The sequence below is a fragment of the Vanellus vanellus genome (assembly GCF_965231255.1).
Source record: "Vanellus vanellus genome assembly, chromosome: 3".
In the NCBI taxonomy this organism is placed as follows: Eukaryota; Metazoa; Chordata; class Aves; order Charadriiformes; family Charadriidae; genus Vanellus; species Vanellus vanellus.
The window spans coordinates 116303995-116326415 of NC_138907.1; the positions used below are offsets into that span (position 1 = coordinate 116303995).

The 22421-nt window shown below is 37.9% G+C and overlaps 1 protein-coding gene across 2 annotated transcripts; it reads right to left on the minus strand.

Annotated features, from left to right (window-relative positions):
- Positions 1–306: 306 nt before the first annotated feature.
- On the minus strand, positions 307–21091 carry CYRIA (CYFIP related Rac1 interactor A; the record flags this gene model as incomplete). 2 transcript variants are annotated; one of them, XM_082481717.1, is made up of 10 exons in its annotated part: positions 307–530; positions 1914–1984; positions 4598–4724; positions 6886–6965; positions 7061–7177; positions 7450–7527; positions 7613–7749; positions 8829–8934; positions 9868–9989; positions 21022–21091. In XM_082481717.1, 10 exons carry the CDS (start codon positions 21089–21091, stop codon positions 467–469), a joined length of 972 nt encoding a protein of 323 aa, XP_082337843.1. In that variant the 3' UTR covers positions 307–466. The 2 variants fall into 2 exon arrangements, with proteins under 2 accessions (XP_082337843.1, XP_082337844.1); XM_082481718.1 differs by lacking the exon at positions 21022–21091 and adding an exon at positions 20754–20826.
- Between the last annotated feature and the right edge of the window lie 1330 nt (positions 21092–22421).

The window sequence follows — 22421 nt, forward strand, 5'->3', positions numbered from 1 at the left end:
TCTATTCATACAAGTTTGCAGAAATCCTAAAACTAACTAAAAAACTGTGCACATATGTTCTTAAAACATATCCAATTAATTATACTTTCCTTTATATTAATTTTCTCCTTCTTTAAAGTTCATTTTCTGGGGTATCTTTGACATTTCAGTTTGATTTCAATTTTGTCTTCACTACTACTTACTTCTCTGATAGAGAAGGTGTTTAAGGATTAAAATGCACAGATAAACTGTGGTAGCTGAAGTATCTAAGTAAAAAAGTATTTTAAAAGTCAAAAGATAAAAGCTAGCATAAAAACTTAGGCTGTACTATATAAAGTCAGTCAGGTTACGAACAGATTCATGTATTTTAGCAATGTGGAGAAAATGGTTATGTAAATACACACAAGTATTAACATCAAACTGTATTAAATTATGTAAACATACACATCTTCTGTGATCAATACAAACATCTACTTGTCTCAGGATACTACTGCAGCATAGCTCGAATTTGTTTTGAAGTAGATTCATCATTCAGGTGTTTTGTAGTGAACCTAGAAATTACAAGTTAAAACAGTATTTTATAAAATGAACAGGGAATAGAAAAATCTGAAAACTTCAGTGCCTGTTCTTGAAATCAGTGCAGATCAATTACACAAAGGAGGAACTTACATGTTCCTCTAGTCACTGATCACTGGAATGTAACTGCTAATAGTCTGGTGCTCTTTATCTTCTAAATACCTCTTGCAAGAAACTATTCCCTGTTAAAAGGTGGGAAATTGTGGCTAAATCCTGGTTAAATACTGTTTGCCATCTGTCCATGACATTGTCATAATTTTGGGTCAAAATTACCTCTTTTTTTTTTTTTTTTTTCCCGTTAAAAGTCTCAAAAGAAGTAAAACATATGCAAAGACATAAGAAACAGGTTGAAAAAATAAAAGGATTTAGGAATCTAGATTGAATTTTGGCATAATCTATAAACCTAATTTTAAGCAGCTTTTTTAAATGTCCTGTACCTTTACACCTTACAATGTACCATCACATACAGGGTTTTCTATTTTTTTGGATTTTGTAACCAGCAGTTTGTTTGGTCCCAATTACACTTCTGGGAATATCTTGGGAGGACTGAAGAGCTTTAATGTGGTTTTTTTTTCCATTTAAACCCAAACATTCTTCACTGCTTATATTTGTAGGGAGATCAATCATAAGCTCAAAATACACCTGATAACTGTAGGATTTAACTCCACATCAATTTTAATTCAAAAGACACGATAAGCAAATATAGAGGTGGTTATGGCTGCAGTTCTCACTCTGTCCAAGCATTCACCAGCTAGAGAATTGAATTCAGCTCTGAAAAACTTGGTACTAAGACTCCCTTCTCAGCATCAGACCCTTTTGTCTTGCTTCCCAAGACAGCACCATAAACTCTTAGCTACAGGACTGTGATTTAGGTTGCTGTTTTCTTTAAGTTGTATTTAGCAAAAATAAAAAAAAATAAATAAAGTTTTATTAAATCACAGGGAAAGAGAGAAAGGAAGTATCAAGGGTTTGAGAAACAGGAATTCGACTCTGCTTCTAAAATGTCCTAGTGGCTGGGGTATTTTATATAACAAATCTTAGCTTAGATATATTGTTTACCTTTGATGTATTGTTTACCTTTTAGTTGGCTAAGTTTTAGGTGATAAAACGAACCTTAGGTATGCCTGAAGAAGGACATTATGGCTTCCAATAGTAATAGTCATTGCTTATGAAAATGAAATGGAATTGAAAGAAATGAGTATTACTTAAGAAAACCCTAAGTGATGAAGGCAAACCTGAAAGGACAATTTTCTTAATAAATCTAGCTTCTAAGGTGAAAAGTCCTAAATATAAAGAGATTGTGAGAAAAAAAGGAGGTAATTTGCTAAGGCTGAATCAAACAATTATTCCACACGTACCTGAGAGCATTCAGAAGTCCTTCCACAGTGTCAGGTGGTTGTTCCTTTAAAACTTTTATGCATCCCTTCATCTGGGAACAGAAGCATGCCACTATTGAACAACAATATATGAATCGCACTAGCTGAAAACACGGAAAAAGTTCACCAAAGACACACAGGGTTTTTTTCCTAGTGAGTGCTAATGCTGCTTTATGTGACACAATAAAAGCATTATAACTTATTAAAAATTATCTTAAATTAAAAACCTAACTTTTGAGAAAACAACACCTACTTTAGTAAGTGTTTGTAGATAGCAAATTATATATCAAGTGTATATATTTTAACTTGCACATGATTTCTCCAATTCAAACTTAAAAAAATTATCAAGAACAGCTGATATGAGCTAAAAAAAGATTTTGGAAGAGAGCTCCACGTCATTGCTGTTAGCAACTATCAGAAGAGATGTTTTAACTTTGTTACTTTTATGCTAGAGCACAAGGAAGTAATTTTCATTATTCAGCTTTCAGTTGTAAACTTAACTGGTGCTAACTTATGATTTGTTTTATAACTAGTGGTTACAAACTTAATCTGAGATAAGAAGTCCATGATGTTGATTCTAAACACCACACTGAATGAACATCTTCGTGCAGACTCTAAAAAACAGGCTGAAACTCTACCCAAATTTACAAAAGAGGAAATGAGCAGGGAAAGCAAGGGTAGAACTCATTTGACCCTCTATACAGACTCCCTATCTAGTAAATAGAGAGAAATAAGAAATTCCTCTAACCAATTCAGAATATACTTTCAGATGTAGGAAATTGTGCTCCAGAAGTACCTACTTCTTCCCATTTCTATGAAGACATCTAATACCTACCCAGAAATTAGCCTAGATGAATTCCATTTTAGTTGAAATAATAGATAAACGGCAGAGGCAAGATTTGAACCTTCTCAAGTCACATTACAGTGCTAAATCTACGTGTCAGTATTTTCTTTGTAGCTAAGGAGCAACTCTGCCTTATTATGGAAGGGGATGATTAAACACTTAACTGAAGTCAGGGTCTGTGTATTTGCCATTAAAAGTTATTTGGAAAATGTGACTCAGCCTTCTGCGCAATGACCGGCCTAATAATCACTGATCACTGCTCAGTTGGCTCCCTTCTACTTGGAAGATAAAACTAGCTAAGCAAATAGTTGATCGGATGAAATTCTCAGGGTAGCAGCACATATTTTTAAGTGACAGAGTTACTTTTCCTGAACTACAGAAACTTGAGACTATATTCGTATCACTCAGTACGGGTTTACACCCTTATCAGATCAGACAAACTCAAAGGAGATAAAAATTCAAACCATTCTTTTCCTTTTTTGTTAGAATCAGAATCCCTAAAAACGTCAAAGAAAAGCAGCTGTTAGGATGTCTAAAGTAGGAGACTATAATTAACAGCTTGAAGTAAAGTCTTCAGTTTTGAAAGAGTAAGGAAAGGGTAATTTGTTCCACTGTCCCTGAAATTCTTTTGAAATGGCTCCCAAGAAGTGACTAGCTTGGAGAAAATAATTGTTTTTCACAGTAAAACAAACTCATCTGAAATATTGTAAGATTTTTTTATTAGGGAAGAATCACTAAACTAATTAAGCAAATTAAAATTTGGAACCACATACTCATTTTTAAAAACTGAGTCGTACATCTCCTGTCTCCCATTCACATCCAGCTAACTACCCTGTAAGATTACAGGGCGTTACGATAAATGTGAGAAACACTCTACAAGCACTGTATAATTGGCCCTATCAAAATTTTACTTGTGTAGTCTCTGTAGGCAAGAGACCGAATTAGAAGTCAGGAAGTCTGCATTCAATTCCCAGGCTCTATCTGCTGCACGACCTTGAGCAAATCAATTCACCTCTTTGTGACATATCTTTCCCTCTGTAAAACAGAGTCAAAGAGGAGCCGTGGTAAAATACTGATATCTGCAGATGAAAAATACTAATGAAGACTTAGTGTCATGGAGCACAATATTTTTTATTTTTTTTTTGCCTCTTTTGAAGTAGGTTCTCTTGTAAAGGGAAAGACTTAGCATCTTTTTTCCATGAATTACAGTTTATTTCTACCGAAAGATGCGGTGCATGAGTTTTAAGTTTGTAAAAACGTGTAGCCCAAATAATAGTACTTTTTTGTTTGCAATATCTCAGATGTAAAAATAATGTTGACTTCCCTGTGACTGGTGAGGCCAAAGCTAAAACTGAAGGCTTATTATCAACATTACAACAATAACATTTCAGTTCTGCTACTTTAGCCCTCAGACAAAGCAGAGACAATGTGGCATATCTGCTTATTTACAACAGAACTACTACCAAAGAGAAGCTTTTCAGCATAAATAAATTACATGGCTAATAGAAAATTATGACCACAGAACTTATTCCAGGGTATGTGTAACACAAAATTATTTTAGTGTAACCATAAAGTTGGCAGGAGAGCAGAGCTAACAAAGATGAGTATCTGCGGCTAGAAGAAAATACAAAGAAAAAAAGACTGATCCTTATTTTAATTTCAAACAAGCTGATGTATTAAAGTATGCAGGTGAAGATAAATTCTAAATTCTGCCATTGAAAAGTAATTAAAATGATTTATACAAAGTCGTAAGCTTGGGCTGCAAATACCTGCAGACTAGTATTCTCAAACCTACAGAGTATTGAAGAAAAGTCACTCTTACATCAATCTTTGATGTCTTTGAGAAAGCTCCCACAGGATGAACGTGGTCGTACAGAATAATAACCCCCACCATTACTCGCATGCAGAACATAAGGGTCTCTTCACTGGTGAATCGACTCCTGTACTCTCTGGAAAATAGAACAAAAGAAACAAAGAGTCTTGACTTTTTACTGGACAATTTTGCAAGCTAGACTACGAGCGCGTGAAATCTGAACATTGTATTTTAAGGTTGAAGATGAATCTTAGTAAGATTTTAAAGATCTTTGAATTGCCTAAGTGCTTGTCAATTTAGCAGGAAGCTTAGAAAGCAAATAGAGATACGTAAACTCCTTCTAACACCCCTTCACAGCTCAGATCCCCACTTCAGCAAAAAATCTAAGATGACAGCTTCACAGATTTCCACAGTTCACCATATACGATGGAGGCTGACTGCACTTTTCTGTTTAATCTTAGAAATTGGAACCTCAGAATATTGGGACCTCAAAGGGAAGTTACTCTTTTCGCTTAAATTCCTGCTTTGAAACAGTTAACATTGAGGTGGGAACTAATTTCAGCAGCTCGTAAATGCAGGGCTTCACCTAGGTGGGTCACAGTCATTGCTCGCTCTCTCTCTCTCCCCACTAAGCACATAGGCAACTTCAACAACCCAGGTCCACTGAGCGTCTAAAATGCGGAGGCCCACTACATAGGACTGGACTGAACTCGTTCCAAAGAGTTTCTCTCTGACTTTGCAATTGCAAAATAATAATGTGGATGGCATAGTTAAGACAGTCCCTATCAGCTCTAACCCCTGAAACCATAATCAGGAAATGAAAACAAACTATAGTAGGGAAAAACAGAAATCCTGAAAAACAGAAATTATCGCTATTTTTCTAACAAATTTTGAGTAGATAATGCATAGATTTGTCTACTATCATTCACTGGTTTTCAATATAAAACTTGATTTTTTCACTTAAACATATAAATAAAACACTCGAATCTGTACCATACTACCTCTCATTTTACAGTAACTTCAACTTTTATTCTTTTATTCTTCTGTTTAAATAACACAGAATCATAACATGAACAGATTTAAAGGCTACAGAACATTTTGATGCGAAAATGGTCGATTATCCCACAATAAGAACTAAATATCAGATAATCTTCTGGTAAATGACAAACAACTTTCTGTTTCTCTACTTTTGCCAAAAAATGAGCTGATACGTAAGGTTAGTTTTCAATGACTACTTCTAAGATGTCCCTGGATTGTGAGATGAGTCCCACCACCTACATATACGTTTCCAGAATTTTCATAAACAAGCACAACAAGAGGGAATGGCTTCAAGCTCCAACAGGGCAGATTTAGACTGAAAATGAGGAAAGAATTTTTCACAGAAAGAGTGGTCGGGCATTGGAATAGACTGCCCAGGGAGGTGGTTGAGTCACCATCCCTGGATGTGTTTAAAAGACGTTTAGATGTGGTGTTGGGGGATATGGTGTAGGGGAGAACTTTGTAGAGTAGGGTAGATGGTTGGACTCGATGATCCCAAGGGTCTCTTCCAACCTAGACAATTCTGTGATTCTATGATTCTACAATAACCTCAGGAATTCTACCCTTTCCATGGCACCATGAACAAACAATTCAAAGACAGGAAGACAACCTTGGCTCTATCTTGTATGTGTTTTCCACTCAAAGAGACATCTAACCTAAAAACTACTTGACTAAGTAGCACAGCTAAACAACAGTAACCTCACTGGCTATACCTATGCTAGCAGCTACGGAAACAACTGTACCATTTCCACACAGCTGAAATTTCTCACATGCAGAGTAAGAAGGCTACATCCAAAAAGATCTACCCAAATAATCCTCAAAATAGTCCCTGTTGTATCATTTGTGAAAACGCTACTTGGAAAAGCCAAAATCTTGCCCCTAAGTGGGCTAATAACAGCAGCATGGGCAACCAAGAGCCAGCAGTCAGCCTACGGCCCTGGTTAGACAAGACACAGACACTGAAGCCTACGAGTGCACGACTGCACTTTTATTTTAATCTTTTGTTTAAAAAACAGGCTGTCCATGTAAGCTCTCCCTAACAAAACCCAATGCTGATTCATGAAGAATATCATAAGGTCGTTAAAATAGGAAGCAAGGCTTTCTAATACCAGGTCACGCTTTGTATACAAATGTGAGAACAACTTAAGTCAAACATACAGGAATTCGTTTGGAAAAATCTGTGTTTATCTCAGGCGGGTACTTAAAATATAATACAAATTCGCTTACACAAGAAAACCAAGATTTAAGGTAAAACTTACGGTGTTTCCAACATGACTTTACATACACTAGCCATAGTACTTAGACAGTCCGTTGTATTTTCAATCGGTAACGTTTTGTTCTAGAAGGGTTAAAACCAGACAATGTTCAGTCAATCATCTTGTAAAATTAAAATCAAGAACGTCTGTGTTAGACCTTTCCTCCCCCGTTACCTACTTCTGATACAAAATGTGTAGTTGCATTACTGAGTGTTTTCAGCATTGGTGTGGCTTCTGCATAAAACAGGGACATCCTATTGGCCATTTCATTGTTTACTTCATTCTCAATGTCTAGCTGATGAAAACATGAGAAAAAAATAGTCAGTAAAACTCTTTAATATCTTGCCAGCAGCAAGATAAAGATACAGTACACGCTCATGTCAGCAAGCAGATTGTCGCATGAATAGTTCCACTCTAATCACTTCATCCGGACTGCAATTAACTCTTGGTGTGAAGGAGAGAACATGACAGCTAGCGAATCAAAAGAAAACACATTACCACTAATGGTATAAATGCACAGCGATAAATACCTCTGTGTGAACAGCAGATCAGGTTTTATTTACTTACGTGCATGTTGTTTATTCTGTTGCGACTTATTGTCCGCCTATAATAACTAAAGTCATTCTGAATTGCTGGGTTTCTCATCTGAGAGGAAGACAAATAAGAAACAATCACTTTCAGTTCAAAATACATGGAAAAAAATCAGGATGTATTGAAAAATTTTATTAACCTTAAGTTCATCAAAACGAAGAGTAAAATGTAAGATTTCTGCAAACTCTTTCGCTAGAGCCTGTTCCCGTTCCAGGTGCTGAGTTGGAGTATAAGGTGGGCACGTCAAGGACTCCAGTAAGCTCTGCAGGGCTTTCTCTGAATAAAAATCAGAAGCACAAATTCTATTTGGCCCACATTATGACAAAGTTTTAATTAAGTATCTAAATATACTTTGCTTGAAAGGAAGGAACCCCCTGAACATGCGCAGCCCTAACAGAAATGCTTTTATAAGGCTATTATAAGGCGAGAAACATTAGTCAAGAGACACCTGCCTCTCTGGGCTCTCTGCTGTTTTCTCTCCATTTTGTATCACTGAGCTCTTTTCCCTTTTTAATCACCCTTTATCTTGGTTCCCTATCGAAAATTCTAGAGAAAGCATTTTTCTTGCATTCAGATATTCAACTCTTTCTCTTTCATCCTCCCCAATTAGCCACCAGCTCAGTACAGAGATTATTCTGGCATCTCTGTAACTAAAAATGTCCTCTTAGGCACCGGCAGCAATGTAATTCAGCTCCCGCAGCTATAATTACGAGCATAACTCAACAAGCGAAAGACTTGGTAAGCAGGATGGTGTAGAAGAATTCCCTTGCATGGGGAGCTCTCCCACTTTATACATAAATTTCTGCCCACTAGTTCTCTTCTGGAGTCATAATTCAAGGAGTAATTACATAATTTGGGGGGTTTGTAGGGATGACAAAGTCAGTGTAAAGCATGCCCAACTTTGGATTCTCACCCTGTGAGAGAGTTTATTGATACTCTTCTCCCCCTGTTATCCCTGTTTTTAAAAAGTCTCAAAATATTATTGGTTTACATTCCTTTTAAAACTCTGGAGGACCCAAATTACAAAAAATAAATGACATTAGTACCATACGGACCACTGAAGTGCAGAAGAGTGGCAGGCACCAGAGAAAAACTGTATACAGTTATATCGCATTCTTTGCTTGTACTCCATTTAGATAATGCAGATTTATTTTAAGTGATAAACTAACAAACTATGATAAGTTTGAAATTAAATTAAGATTATAAATACGCCTTGAAAACATAACTGCAGTTAAATGTCTGTTGACATCAAGCAGAAAGAATAATAACCCTTTAAAAGTCTGTGGAAAAAGAAACTTCCTATTTCTTTATATTTAAAGTAGCCTAATAAGCAGACATACTAAAACGGGGCTCACCTAATCTGAGTGAAAACTCATAAAAGCGCTTCAGCCTTACAACCAGAGGACATACTGAATTCCATGCTTTTTCTTGCAACTGGATATCATTGGGGTTTTGTATTGCCTGAAATGAAAATACTACTGTAAAGAACTGTGATCCATGAATAACAAGCAAAAGATGGCTTGGAAGTTTTCTAGTTCACCATTTTAGAAAGTTTTGTTAAACATAAAACAATTACAAGAAATTGCATTGCACAGGAATAGGAAATTAGTGAGTCCAAAAAATACCATTTTTCCACCTTCCCTTTCTCCCTGTACCGTAGTTATTTAAAATTATTCATTCAAATGCACCACTGACACATAAGAATATGTTTTAACACATTATTTGGGGAAAAAATATGGCAGAAGCATCAAGGAAGACCTTCTGTATGATTACAGGTTACAGAAATAGTCCTTTTTTAAAGATTCTGATGCTTTTGACATCTTGGGCATACTCAGGTTCTTAAATAACCAACAGTTCACGCTAACAGTAACTGCAAAGCTGATGCAGGGAAAGGTTTGGTCAGTTGAGCCAAATTCTAAGTTACAGTTCAGAACTGTACTTCAGGACCAATTTCATAGAATAAGATGCCTGCAAAGGTTATAATTTATTTTGTTTCATTATTTTACTTACACAGATGAACAACTATTTTCAACTGTGTTTATAGCGTATTTCTAACAACTGAGTATTATTTCTTCCATATCCTCAACTTTGACCTCTACCGTAAGATATATGAAATGAGGTATACAAAATGGTGTTTCTCAAAGTGAAAAATAATTACAAATTACTAACAGTAAACCTAAAAGATGTTCCAACAGCCTCCATTTAATGACTTGACATTAAGGCTCTATATTTAACATTACACCTGATCTGTAACATATTTTCTAAATACAATTTTAATGAAGATTTTCACGTCGTTTCATAGAACGTGCTTGGATACAGAACAGAAGCAAGGAACGCATTGAGTTTTGCTTGGTTTTGCTTCCAAAGAACTGCCATTAACTTTAGCAAACATACATCTCTAATTTCTTGTCCAGCTCCTTTGTAAGCCTGAAGGTCTGCAAGCATGCTTTCCGAGTCCTGTAAAACTGCACTGATCTGATTCCATACTTCCCTTTCTCCATCTGTGGGCTGTGCATCTAAGAAACAGAAAAGCAAAACGCACAAAGTCAAGAGGAAGCTGCAATACAAACGGCAAGATTACTCAGTTCTACTTAACACGTTATATCCAGATTGACTATGTGTAACTCCATTCTGATGTGTTTTTTTCAAAATACACAATTATACTACACTGCCATGCTGCTTACATCCAAGTTTTTGCTTTCTATAGCAAGGAAGGTAAAGCAGTACAGTTTTTGTACGCTCTGGCTCAAAATGCCTCTTCTAAAATGACAGGATTTTGAAGTGGAGCGGTATCATAATAGCAGCATTATTGGAAAATAGGATAACGCATCAGTCCTTCGGGAAAAATGTCCTTCTCTTTCATGAGCTCCACAGCTCGATTACAAAGAATTGTTCACTTTTCTTGCAGCTTGGGGCTAAAATCAGGCCTTGCAGTGGATGGAGCAGTGGGATATTACACCACTTTGACTCCTCCGGGCTTCCCTAACTGGGGTAATTTATTTCTCCTTTTGTAAAACACTGAAACAGTACCGTTAAAAATAAACATTTTTCTTATGTATGTCAGAGATCGTTCCTGCGACTAAAATAAATCCAGCTCTGTCAATGATCACTTTTCAGGGTGGGAGTGACCTGTAGATCTTTATTGTTCAGAGAAATGGCATTTGGAAGTAGATCAATTTTCCCATTCAAATGATGGGATTTGCACAGCAGTACCAACAGGGAGTGATGTTATCCCTAGAACATCACCACATTAGCCAAGGTAGAGAACTTTTGCCTTCTTTTGCTTTAAAACATAAACGGCTGGCACTGACTAAAGACTGGATGACTTATAGATAGAACTGTAGTCAGTATTAGTAGAAACAATCACATTTGCCCTGGTTTCGGCTGGGGTAGAGTTAATTTTCGCGACAGTAGTATGGGGCTATGTTTTGGATTTGTGACCAAAACAGTGTTGATAATACAGGGATGTTTGAGTTACTGCTGAGCAGGGTTTACACAGAGTCAAGGTCTTTTCTGCACCTCACACCATCCCACCAGTGAGTAGGTGGGGGGAGGGAGGCACAGGGATTTGGGAGGGGACACGGCTGGGACAGCTGACCTCAACTGACCAAAGGGATATTCCATACCATATGATGTCATGCTCAGTATATAAAGCTGGGGGAAGAAAGAGGAAGGAGAGAAGTTTGGAGTTACGGTGTTTGTCTTCCCAAGTAACCATTACGCGTGATGGAGCCCTGCTTTCCCGGGGATGGCTGAGCACCCGCCTGCCCATGGGAAGCAGTGAATGAATTCCTTACTTTGCTTTGCTTGCTTGCGTGTGTGGCTTTTGCTCTACCTGTTAAACTGTCTTTATCTCAACCCACGAGTTTTCTCACTTTTACCCTTCTGATTCTCTCCCCGTCCCACTGTGGGGGGAGTGAGTGAGTGGCTGCGTGGTGCTTAGTTGCCAGCTGGGGTTAAACCACAACACATTGTCCCAGCACATTTCTACAGAGACACTTTTTTTTTTTTCCCCTTAAATTTCTGTTAGCTTGTAAAGATAGAATTTTAATTTTTATGGAAGAAAAAAAAAAAATCTTTGAAGGTGAATCTTAGGACTTAAGGACTACTTGTTTGAATTAAAAGCAATGAGATACCTTCAATTCAAAACTCACCAATTAGGAAGAACTACTGCATACATCTCTTCACTAATAGACAAGAAATATTAAAAATACTTTTTCTATTTAGTCTTCTCACTCTCCTTAAGAAACGAGACACAGTTTTCCACCCATATATCAGTACAGGATTCATTTACCCACTCCGCATTAGAAACAAATGAACTGGTTCAACTTGGAGAGTATGGAAACAGCAGGTGCTCTCGAAGCTTCTCCATGATGCTTCAGGTTAGGATGACTTGTTTAAATGTGTCATGTACGGACCTTGCACCAGCCAGACACAAATGGCTGAGATTTATGTGTCCGTAGCTCTGAAGCAACTGATACTTAACATCTTTTCTATATTCACAAGTCATCATGAGTCCCACGAAACTGGGCACATGAAATGACACTGATTTGACAATCCTTCTGTTCTGTTAAGTTTTCTCTAATCTTGTTTAAAAGATAGAATGAGTAAAAGTAAAAATGAGCTGAGCTTACTCAGCTGGGTCTTATATGCAAAATACTTCATGTCACTAAAAAATTCCACCATCCTCCAAAAAGCGAAGGAAAGTAGCACCGAAGGGAAAAACTACCCCCCAACAGGAAAGTCCCAGCCGGGACATGGCTGTCGAATGGAACTACTAGTCACATTAATTTTACAGTGTCGATGACTGGTTCTTTCCCCAAGCTGCAAGAAATCTCGGGTACACACCGTAACAGGTCTGTCACCTTGTGATAAAGAGGGGAACAAAACAGGAAACGCTTCTGAGTTTAATGAAGAAAGTGGTAATCTTGCTAAAGAGTTACATACCATCGAACAACAGAGTAAGAAGGTAGGAGTCACCTATAAATCAATATCTATATTTTAATAGCTAAATAAAAGTTAATTAAAATAACATTTTCAGTGAATATTAAGACACAAAAGAGAATAAGTAATTTATCAGCACAGTTCATGAGTGTAAAATTTGCACATTCAGGTCACCCGAAGCACGGGGCAGTTAATCAGGTACTTCTATGTTACTTTTTGCAATTTATTTGCTTTAAAAAACATTAGCCCCTAACAGAAATGTGAACACTATAGACTGCTCAGCATTTTGGGACATAAAAATGGCCTGTAGTAACACCCTTTATTGTTAAAAGTCTTTTTCAAATTTTCCCAATTCATCTTTTGGAAGTTGGGGGAAGGTTAAATATTTGAAACCAATTGAGATTTCTGCAGCATCCCAGCACCTGGGGAAGGAGGAGTAGGAGGAAGGTAGGTGGGTAGAAGAGGGCAAGAAAGGGAAAGGAGAGGAAAAGGACTGCAAAGGCTACAGAGCAACAGGCTTAGCTTGCATTTGCAGAAGCGGTTTGTATTTATGCCGAAAGTGTTTAGCTTAAAAATAAAAGTAGGGAGAATGATTCAGGCTCTTTAAAAAAAACAAAACACATGCATCTTACTTATGAAATATATGTTATGCAAACAGGTGTTCTGATAAGACCATGGCCATGTTTCAAAAGGGATTTTACATGAAGAGCTTGCCAAAAATGGTCAGCTAAAATACCTGTAATCCTTCACTTTGAAAAAGATTTCATCTTGCTGTCATCAACAACAACAGCAACAACAACAATTAAAGGGAATATAGACTTGTTCGTGACAGTTTTTGGCTTTTTAAATTGGTTTTCTGTTCCAACAATACCAAAGCTTGTTTCTCTGTTCTGAGTAAAAAAATGCCATTCCTGAATCACAGTGTGGAGTCACTGCTTGGCAGTGGTCACCTCTTACCCCACACCGCCAGAGAACCAGAATGCGCTTAAGTAATTTGAGCCCATTTCCGAATAAAACTGTAGCCACTGACTAATGCGCATTGAATGAATGCAAGCCCTCTCAATAATAAGTTACCATAATCACCAGACTTACTGCATTTCAAGTCTGAGTTTTTACAGTACCCCTGCCTTCAGAATACACTGGATTTACTAAGACAAAATAGGAATCCCTTTCATCTCCCTTTGCCCAAGTGTTTCCAGTGTGAACCTTAAACCTGACAACTAAATGAATCCTCTATCAAATTAATTTAAGAGTCAGACCAGGCTTGACTCTCCCATATATGGATTCTACAAACAAATTTTCATTTAGAAACGAAAATTTTAGCTCTGGAGAGAAATGTAATTCCATTGGCTCCATCAGAAATAACCAGGATATGATAATTCATCCATTCCATGAACAAATGCTCTCTTTCAACTTTACACGTGGTCTATTCCATGTTTTGCATGGGGCTTCAGATTTCATTACAAAAAAGAGGAAAGCCAGACCAACTACAATCCATTTGTGGATGCAATAAATATTTCAGATGCATGGTGGGGTGGGAGGGTGGACTCATCTTTTTTTTTTTTTTCCTTAGGGAAATACCTGTCATTTGTTTCAAAAAAAACCCTACCAGCACAATGTATCTGCCTTATTCTTCACCGAGTACACATTAGAAAGAGCATAGGAATTGCTATGTAGGTAAGACATTAGTACTCATAGGATGAGATTAAATATAAAAAGAATGGATATGAAGCCTTTACCAATATAAAATCAGGTATTACAGTATCTCAGTAATTAATTTTTATGAGGCATAACAATATCTCAATAATTACTTTTAACAAAGAGATAAGAGACAGTACTAAAAGAAGTACTTCCAACCCACACAGCCTTTCTGTATCTGAAATGCAGACCAAAAGCAGAGAACTTTATTCCACCCTCAGTCAAACTGATTGTAGGTTAACAGGATTCCCACTGAAGCTGGTTAGTGGCTGCATTTCAGTGAACGTGGAGTCATATTTCTAAAAAACATCGTAGCCACTGGTCCTCGACAGCCCAGCAAAAAAATAGCGAGTAAAGTGAGATGTCTTACAAGCTCTGCTTTCAGCTTTTCTTGCCCTGTCCACTGCTGAACGTGGCCAATAATTCCACCGGCCACTGACAGCAAGTTAAGAGAGCAGTACGTATATTTTTACTGTATTGTGCTAAAGTCCTATTTCAGGTTTCTCACCATGACAATGATTTTTCCCATTCCAAAATAGGACAAAATCAGACGGAAAGCTAGTTTATGTCCTTAGAAAAGACAAAAGGCATTACAACTACAGTGAATAATGCATTTCAGAGGGTGTCAGAACATGCTATACTCCATACATTAAAATGAACAGCATTAGGAAGAAACAGTACCCTAACCCAGCCTGCGCTGGATTTTTGAATTTCATCCTTTCTAAACGAGCTAGAACAAACTGAAGCTCCCTAAATGGTAAATACTCGCTAGAGGCACGGCGCTGTGCCAGGGATATCGGTGCCAGGCTTCAGCTCGGGGATGGACGCGGAGTGGAGGCTCCTCGCTTAGGGCACTCTCTGCAGCACGGGACGTGAGTTTAATCTCCCACAGGCTGGATACAGACTACACCTCCAGCCTTGTGCCTGTGCAGAGAGGGTATTAATTAATATCCCACTATGCAAAAAGCGGGCAGATGCTCTGCTGCCAGACATGTTCTAATAATAGACACTTTTAATCATGCTTGAACAACAATTGAAAATTTCATGAATCTTTCTGGGAATTGGGGGGGGAACACATCCTAGAAAATAAGTGTCCTTGATTCTTGGGGGGTGGGAGTAAATTAGGATCAGGTAATGAGCCCACCCAGCTAACATTTAGGAAAAAGTGCCACCTGCTCAGGTTAAGGTTCGAGAGTTTGGTTTTATAAAAAGTATTTGTATCTGAGGAGACAATGGGAGTAAAGGTGTCACTTAAGGACATCTCCTCCCAATAACCTATAAGCTTTACTCTTTTAGGTTCAAACCAAATTGTTGTCACCTGAACCTTCAAATTATTTCCAAGAATTCACGTGGAATTACTTGTTTACTTTGCCTGAAAAACGCCATCTATGGGTGGCAGTAATTTGACATTAGATTTTCTGCATAAAAGAGCACTTGTAAGCTGCTATGGAAAGAGCTTCAAACACCCAGAATTCATTTATCTGTGACTAATTTAAACAAGGCCAACATCTAAAGAACAAAACAGTTCTTGAACTGACAAAATCCGCTTCAAGAGAATTCACCTTATGGGCTCATGAAATCCTGAAACCCACAGACTCTCAAGCCTTGCCACGCACTCACTCTTCCAAGCATTATTTTTGAGTTGAGTGCTAAGAAGGAATTAAAGTAAAGTAAGTGATATATAATCAAATCCAATATGCTGCAGTTTGATTAAGAATACCTACACCGAGATATCAGTGTAAAACAGCAATATGCTTCACTTTCCAGGAATGAAGACGTTACCTTTCAGTAGACTAAAAAAAAAAAAAAAAAAAAAAAAAGAGTAATTTGGCTGAATCCATAGAGTTTGCATTTCACCTCAAAGGCTTTCTCACCTGCACAGGAGAACACTATTCTCCATATCACTTGCTGAAGTTACCACAGTTCCCATTCCTCCCTGTTTGCATTCAAGGCTGGACTCAATGGATCTTCAACTGCGTCTCTTTGCACAGATACAGCGTCACTGCATAACTCCAAAATGATTACTGGAGAGCATACAGAACTGCTTTTGTCATACAACATTAACTGAAATTAATGCTGGATTTAAGCTTTTTTCAAGTATGACCATGGAGTTATGAAACCTGGTTCCCAGTCTGGAATCAAGAATAATGCCAGCAAAAAGGTACTGTAAGAATTGCACCTGATGATATAGACAGCTACAGAAAAGGGGGGGGGGGGGAAGAGATGATTTTAAAACAATTGTTTTGTAGCCTAAAATATTCAGGAAAAAAATTAAAATAGTTATTTAAAGAAAAAAATGGAAGGTGAAATTTTGAAGCATCCTGTTTTCTTTTTCTTTCACGATTCCCATTTTCAAATACAGCACAAGGCAGAATTTGAAAAAAAAACAACCTTGAATTAGATGAGAAAATGTAATTTTTTTAAAGTGTTCCTGTTTTCAATCTGTCCATTTTTCAAGACCTCAAGAATTGCATAGAAGAGCTGTACTGGAGGGACTAAGGCTAAACATGAAAAGAACAAGTTGGTGAAAAACACGTAAGGGAAAAGTGAGAATACAAGTGATGAAAAGCAACTTAAAAATTAAGTATATTTTAAAACAAGAAAAAAAAACACCCTCATAACGGCATTTTTCAAAAGATGCAATACAAGATGTCCTCAAAATTTTCATTGAAACATAGAATTCTGCCTTGGAGACCAACAACTCAAAAGAAAATAAATTAATTTCTGTTGCACAGAACAACTCAACGTTACAACACATTACCTATGAAATGCGTATTAATTAAGGATAATAAAGGGAAAACAATAAAATAAAAACCTACTATGCTGACCTTACTGCGTAGCTTCAAGACTGACCTAAGATATGTAAGCCTGTACAACTGCTTGCCATCTTCTCCTGCATTTCTGTTCCCATGCATGTGCCACTCTTCCAACCATGCTGTCATTCACATCACCCTGATCAGAGTGGAAGAGTATTTAGTAGGTGGGGGAGAGAGATAAAGTGGTAGTTTGGTGGGGTTTTTTTGAACAGCGAGTTCTCGGCAAGTTCATTTTCCCACATAGCTATCTGTATTGGGTTTGCAGGGCAAGGTTTTTGCAGCAGGGGGCTGCAGGGGTGGCTTCTGTGAGAAGATACCAGAAGCTTCCCAGATGTCCACCAGAGCCAATGCCAGCTGGCTCCAACCTGCTGTTGGCCAAGGCTGAGCCCATCACTGATGGTGGTAGTGCCTCTGGGATAACATACTTAAGAAGGGGAAAAATCTTGGGGGGCAGCAGCAATTGCAGCTGGAGAGAGGAGGTGCTCAAGGAGCCAGAGCAGAGATTCCCCTGCAGCCCATGGTGAAGACCATGGTGAGGCAGGCTATCCCCCTGCAGCCAATGGAGGTTAACGATGGAGCAGATATTCACCTGCAGCCCATGGAGGACCCCACAACAGAGCAGGTGGGTGCTCAAAGGAGGCTGTGATCCTGTGGGAAACCCACGCTGGAGCAGGCTCCTGGCAGGACCTCTGGACTCACGGAGAGAGGAGCCCACACTGGAGCAGTCTGTTCCTGAAGGACTGCACCCCATGGAAAGGACACAGAGTAGAGCAGTTCCTGAAGAACTGCGACCCGTGGGAAGGACCCACGTTACAGAAGTTCATGGAGGACTATCTCCTGTGGGAGAGAGCCCACGCTGGAGCAGGGGAAGAGTGTGAGGAGTCCTCCCCCGGAGGAGGAAGGAACAGCAGAGAAAACTTATGATGGACTGACCACAACCCCCATTCCATGCCCCCCTGTGCTGCTTGGGGGGAGAAGGGAGAAAAAATCAGGAGTGAAGTTGAGCCCAGGAAGAAGGGAGGGGTGGGGGGAAGGTGTTTTAAGATTTGGTCTTATTTCTTATTACCCTACTCTAATTTTCCCCAAGACGAGTCTGTTTTGCCCATGATGGTAATTGCTGAATGATTTCCCTGTCCCTGTCTCGACCCACGAGCCTTTCGTTACATTTTCTCTCCCCTGTTCAGCTGAGGAGGGGAGTGATGGAGCGGCTTGGTGGGCACCTGGTGTCCAGCCAGGGTCAACCCGCCACAGTACCATTCACGATGGGTGCCATCCTGTGTTTGCACATTTCAATTCTAGCGAGAGGCTATGAGACTATGTCGCAAAGCATCACTCATGGGATGACCCCTTTGAAGCACCACAGATTAAATCGACTGTCAAATGGATTTAACAACTTAATGGTCTTTTCCCACTTCTTTGTATAAACACTTACATTAATTTTGACCAACATCAGCTCATAAAACCTCTGATTTTTGAGAGACAGACTGTGTCTTTTCTACTCCTGTGTACAAAGAAAAAGGCTGTTTCTGTTTTGTTTTTTTTTTAAGCAGTATTTGTGTGGCCCATTGCATGCACAGCAGGAAGAAGTATGTCACACACCCTCCTTTCAGGTACAACACATACTAAACAAAGAGCAGCAAAAAAAAAAATACCAGGGCAGGAGTATCCAAAAAATCTGTAAACATTTCAGAAGTAGTGCTGACACATTTACTTCAAGACTTCAGCTTTCGGCTATGAAAAGTGCACAAAAATACCAGAAAGCAATATCCTGATGTAAATAATGACATACAGTAAACACATCAACTCAACATACCCCTCACCCTCTGAATGGCCGACTGTAGTGGCCATTCATGCATGAACTTGAACCAAAACTAAGCCCACAGAAAGCCTCAAGTCCAACGAGCGCACAGGCAGGCTCTTACCTACCTCCACTAACTTAGAGTGTCCTTTTACACCATACGATGGCTAATTAAAGGAGACCAAAGCACACAATTACAGGCATCTTCAGTCACGCCCCCTTGATACAGATTTTGTGCCATAAAAAACTCCAGGACTTTATTGCACAAGTAAAACATTTCAACCTGTCGCTCAGGAGTGTCGAACTCACTGATATTTGGAGATGACAGTTGTGTTCCTCTTTAGGCAGATGTGCCTGACCAGTGCGTGCATGTGCTTGCACTAACCTCTGGTCACCTCCCGCGGGAGAGGGCACTTCACCCCATTCACTTCTTGGCAATGCACTTTTGGGAAAAAAAAAAAAAAAAAAAAAAAAACCAAAACACAACCAACCTTCGCTGCCAAGGCTTTAATAAAACAGATGTTTTCCACTCTCACTATCCCCTCCGCTCTGCCAAGGGTTCCCAATGCCGGACTACCTGTTCCCAGCCAAGTCTGCAGCCTGGGTCAGGAGCACCCTCTTACCACCCAGGACATGATGGGGCTGATCAAACCAGGGAGCTCAGAGCAGCTGAAAACCTTTGTAAGAGGATGTAAGCCTTTGTATGGTTTTGCAAAGCCATAGAGTGCTACCGAAGCCCTCGAAAGGTTGCCAGAAAAACAATTACATGGTGGTTTGGGTAAAGGTTTGACATTACGGGTTTACGAGGAAATTCTCAAATGACATAGAAGAGAAAAAGGGATACGCAGCTCACAGTACCTTCTCCTAACCCCAAATTAACCAATTAACTTCTTTTCATCATTTAAAACTGATTCTTCATAATGAGGTAAATAAGATCTAGATAAGAAGATTAAGATATGTGCAAAGTTATAGTCATACACTCTACCTCTCATCCAAGAAAGCATGTTTGAACAATTTCATGAGAATTAAGTACGTGTTTAAATGACTTTTTGAACCAGTGCTTCAGAGTGTGTACACAAATACAGTCTCATATCACGTCAGTATTTTTTTTTTTTTTCCAGAAAAATAACTCAGGAATAAATGATTCAAGAAAACTATTTCAAGGTGATAAAATGTGTGTCTAATCACCTGGAATTCTCTCTTAAACCAGGGTTCCAAACAAAGTTATTTTAAAAACACTAGCTTCTCTCAAAACTTGTTGTTGTTTGTTTGTTTGTTTTTTATAATAAAGGTATTAAGGGACAAAACATCACACGCTGTTAGCATTTTAAATAAAAAGCATTTCACATAAGTAGTTGAGTAAGATCAAACCCATATTTAAGAATCTGATGACGAGTTTTCAAGACAATGTCTAGAGGTACATGCAGGGAAACTGTACCCACCAAAAGTGAAATAGCTTTGAATCAGATATAGCTGTGACAAGGAAATTAGAATGCGAAACACTGTTTTGCAAACCGATAACCATGCAATTAAGAGAGATGCAATCAAGCACATACACTTTGACCACTTCACTACTTTTTAGAAACTATAATATCCCAGTTAAATGGTCACCGAAACAGGCAAAAATAGTGCCACATCCACCGCTTATCGTTTTATTTTTATTTCCAATATATATTTCCATTCAAGGAAGCAACATGAAGAGTTGGGTTTTTTTTAACCCTGATTTGTTAAAGAAAGCTGAGGTCAAGTTCACCCATATGTAAATTTAACACTGGCTCATAAATGTTTTGAAACTAATTCAAGGTAAGGTTTGACTTGCATATCTATCGTTCATCCCCCTTCTCTGCTCAGAATGAATTTAAGTAATTTTATGTGGTTTTATAAATATCAAAAAAGCAATATTCAACTGAAGTGTAATTTGATTTGTTTGCAAATCCCTTTTGAATTGCTTTATGATGCGTAAGCGCATGCAGCTTATTAGGAAATCAGCAAAGAAGGCAAGCCAGGCAAGAAGCTTTGCTCACTTTCAAAGTCAAGGAAAAAATTTGGCCCCTGATCAAGCTCTGTGCAAGTGAGAACTTTTAAAAGATTTCCCATTTGGTTCCTGAAAAATAGAAAAGGAAGAGAAAAGGAGTCCTGAGTGAACAAATGATTTCAGAGACAAGGACTTGGACAGATTGGTCGTGCTGGAAAATACACACTGCAAGCAATCAGATTTTAAGTTTTTCCTCAGTTCACTGTTAAGTCAGGGAAAAGAGATTCTCTCATTGTCTTGTAATTGTTTGAACTTACTTTCAAAATCCAGGAAAAAATGTGGATAGTTTTCAATTTCCCTGGTAAGGACCTTAAGAAGATTACCCATCCCAGCAAACCTAGTAAATGCAACAAAATCGTAAACAGTTATATACGTAAACTTAGAATACTACAACTAAGGGCATGATACAGTCTGCATCATATATTAAACATTATGGCAAGTTCTGGACCATGAGATACATTTTGGTGGCAAATTCTGTGATATTTATGCATGGGGACAGAGAGAGTAAGACCTTGGGTGAATACAGAAATAATTCTATTCAACAAATTCAAATTTAAACATCAGTATAACATCACAAAGTAGAGAGAGATATTTATGAGTTTATTACTTAGGCAGAGAAACAACCTCAGAACAATATCTGTATTTCTAAATCCTCTAAATTGCTGGACTTAAGATTACTGAACACCATTCCAGAGTGAAAAATGAGGTCTTAATCCTTGACTTGGATTCTTTACCATAAATCCATGTTATTTCATGAAAATAATTCAATTTAAGAAAAAAAAAATAAATCCAATTGTTTCTAATCAGTAAGGTTTTATAAAATATTACTATAAAAATCCATCTGAAAGAAAAGCTAAAAAGCTTGCTCCTTTTAACTTTTAAAAATGTATGTATGCATTTTTGAAAAAAGAAAAAAGAAAAGAAAAAAGGAACAAAAAAAGAAAAAAAAGAAGAGGTACAAACTCTATATTTTTATCTGTTATTCCTATCTTTTATTATCTTGGAAAACTTTGCATTTGAAGTGATGAAAAACTCTCAAAAGGAAAAGTGACCAATGCTCAAAAAAGCAAATCTCTGTAGAAGACAAGAACGAAGGAGATTTGAAGAAAAGTTTTTTTATCAGTACACTCCTTAGCAAGATACATTATTCTAAAGCTATGTCAAAGTATAGATTTCTTGGGCACACTTAAACTTTTTCTCAGAAGACAGAAAAATTAAACCATAAAAAGCACATATAAGGATAAAGAGGTCTGCCTGGAGGGAGGTAGAAAAGCGTAATTTTAGATTTAAACTCAGATTTAAAACTGATTTTTGCCTCAAAGATAAATATTCTCAGTACTCAAACCACGGCTCTTGGGGCTCACATCTGACGCTCATCTATTTTTTCAGTTTAACTCTTTTCCCACTTAAGAAATCAGACCACAAAAAAAATCATTCTAAGCACGTACATGGCTGATACTCCATATGAGGAGACAAAGTTGTTTTCAAATTTTCCCCTAAGCATTACAGAAGAAAAAGTATCACCAATCCTAATTTCTATATGCATATAAGAAATATATTCTACAGCAGGAAAACCTAGGAAGGTAATATAAGACTTGGAGATTTCAAAGCAGTCCTAGTCATTCCATAAAATGATATAAATTTAATCAATAATCCA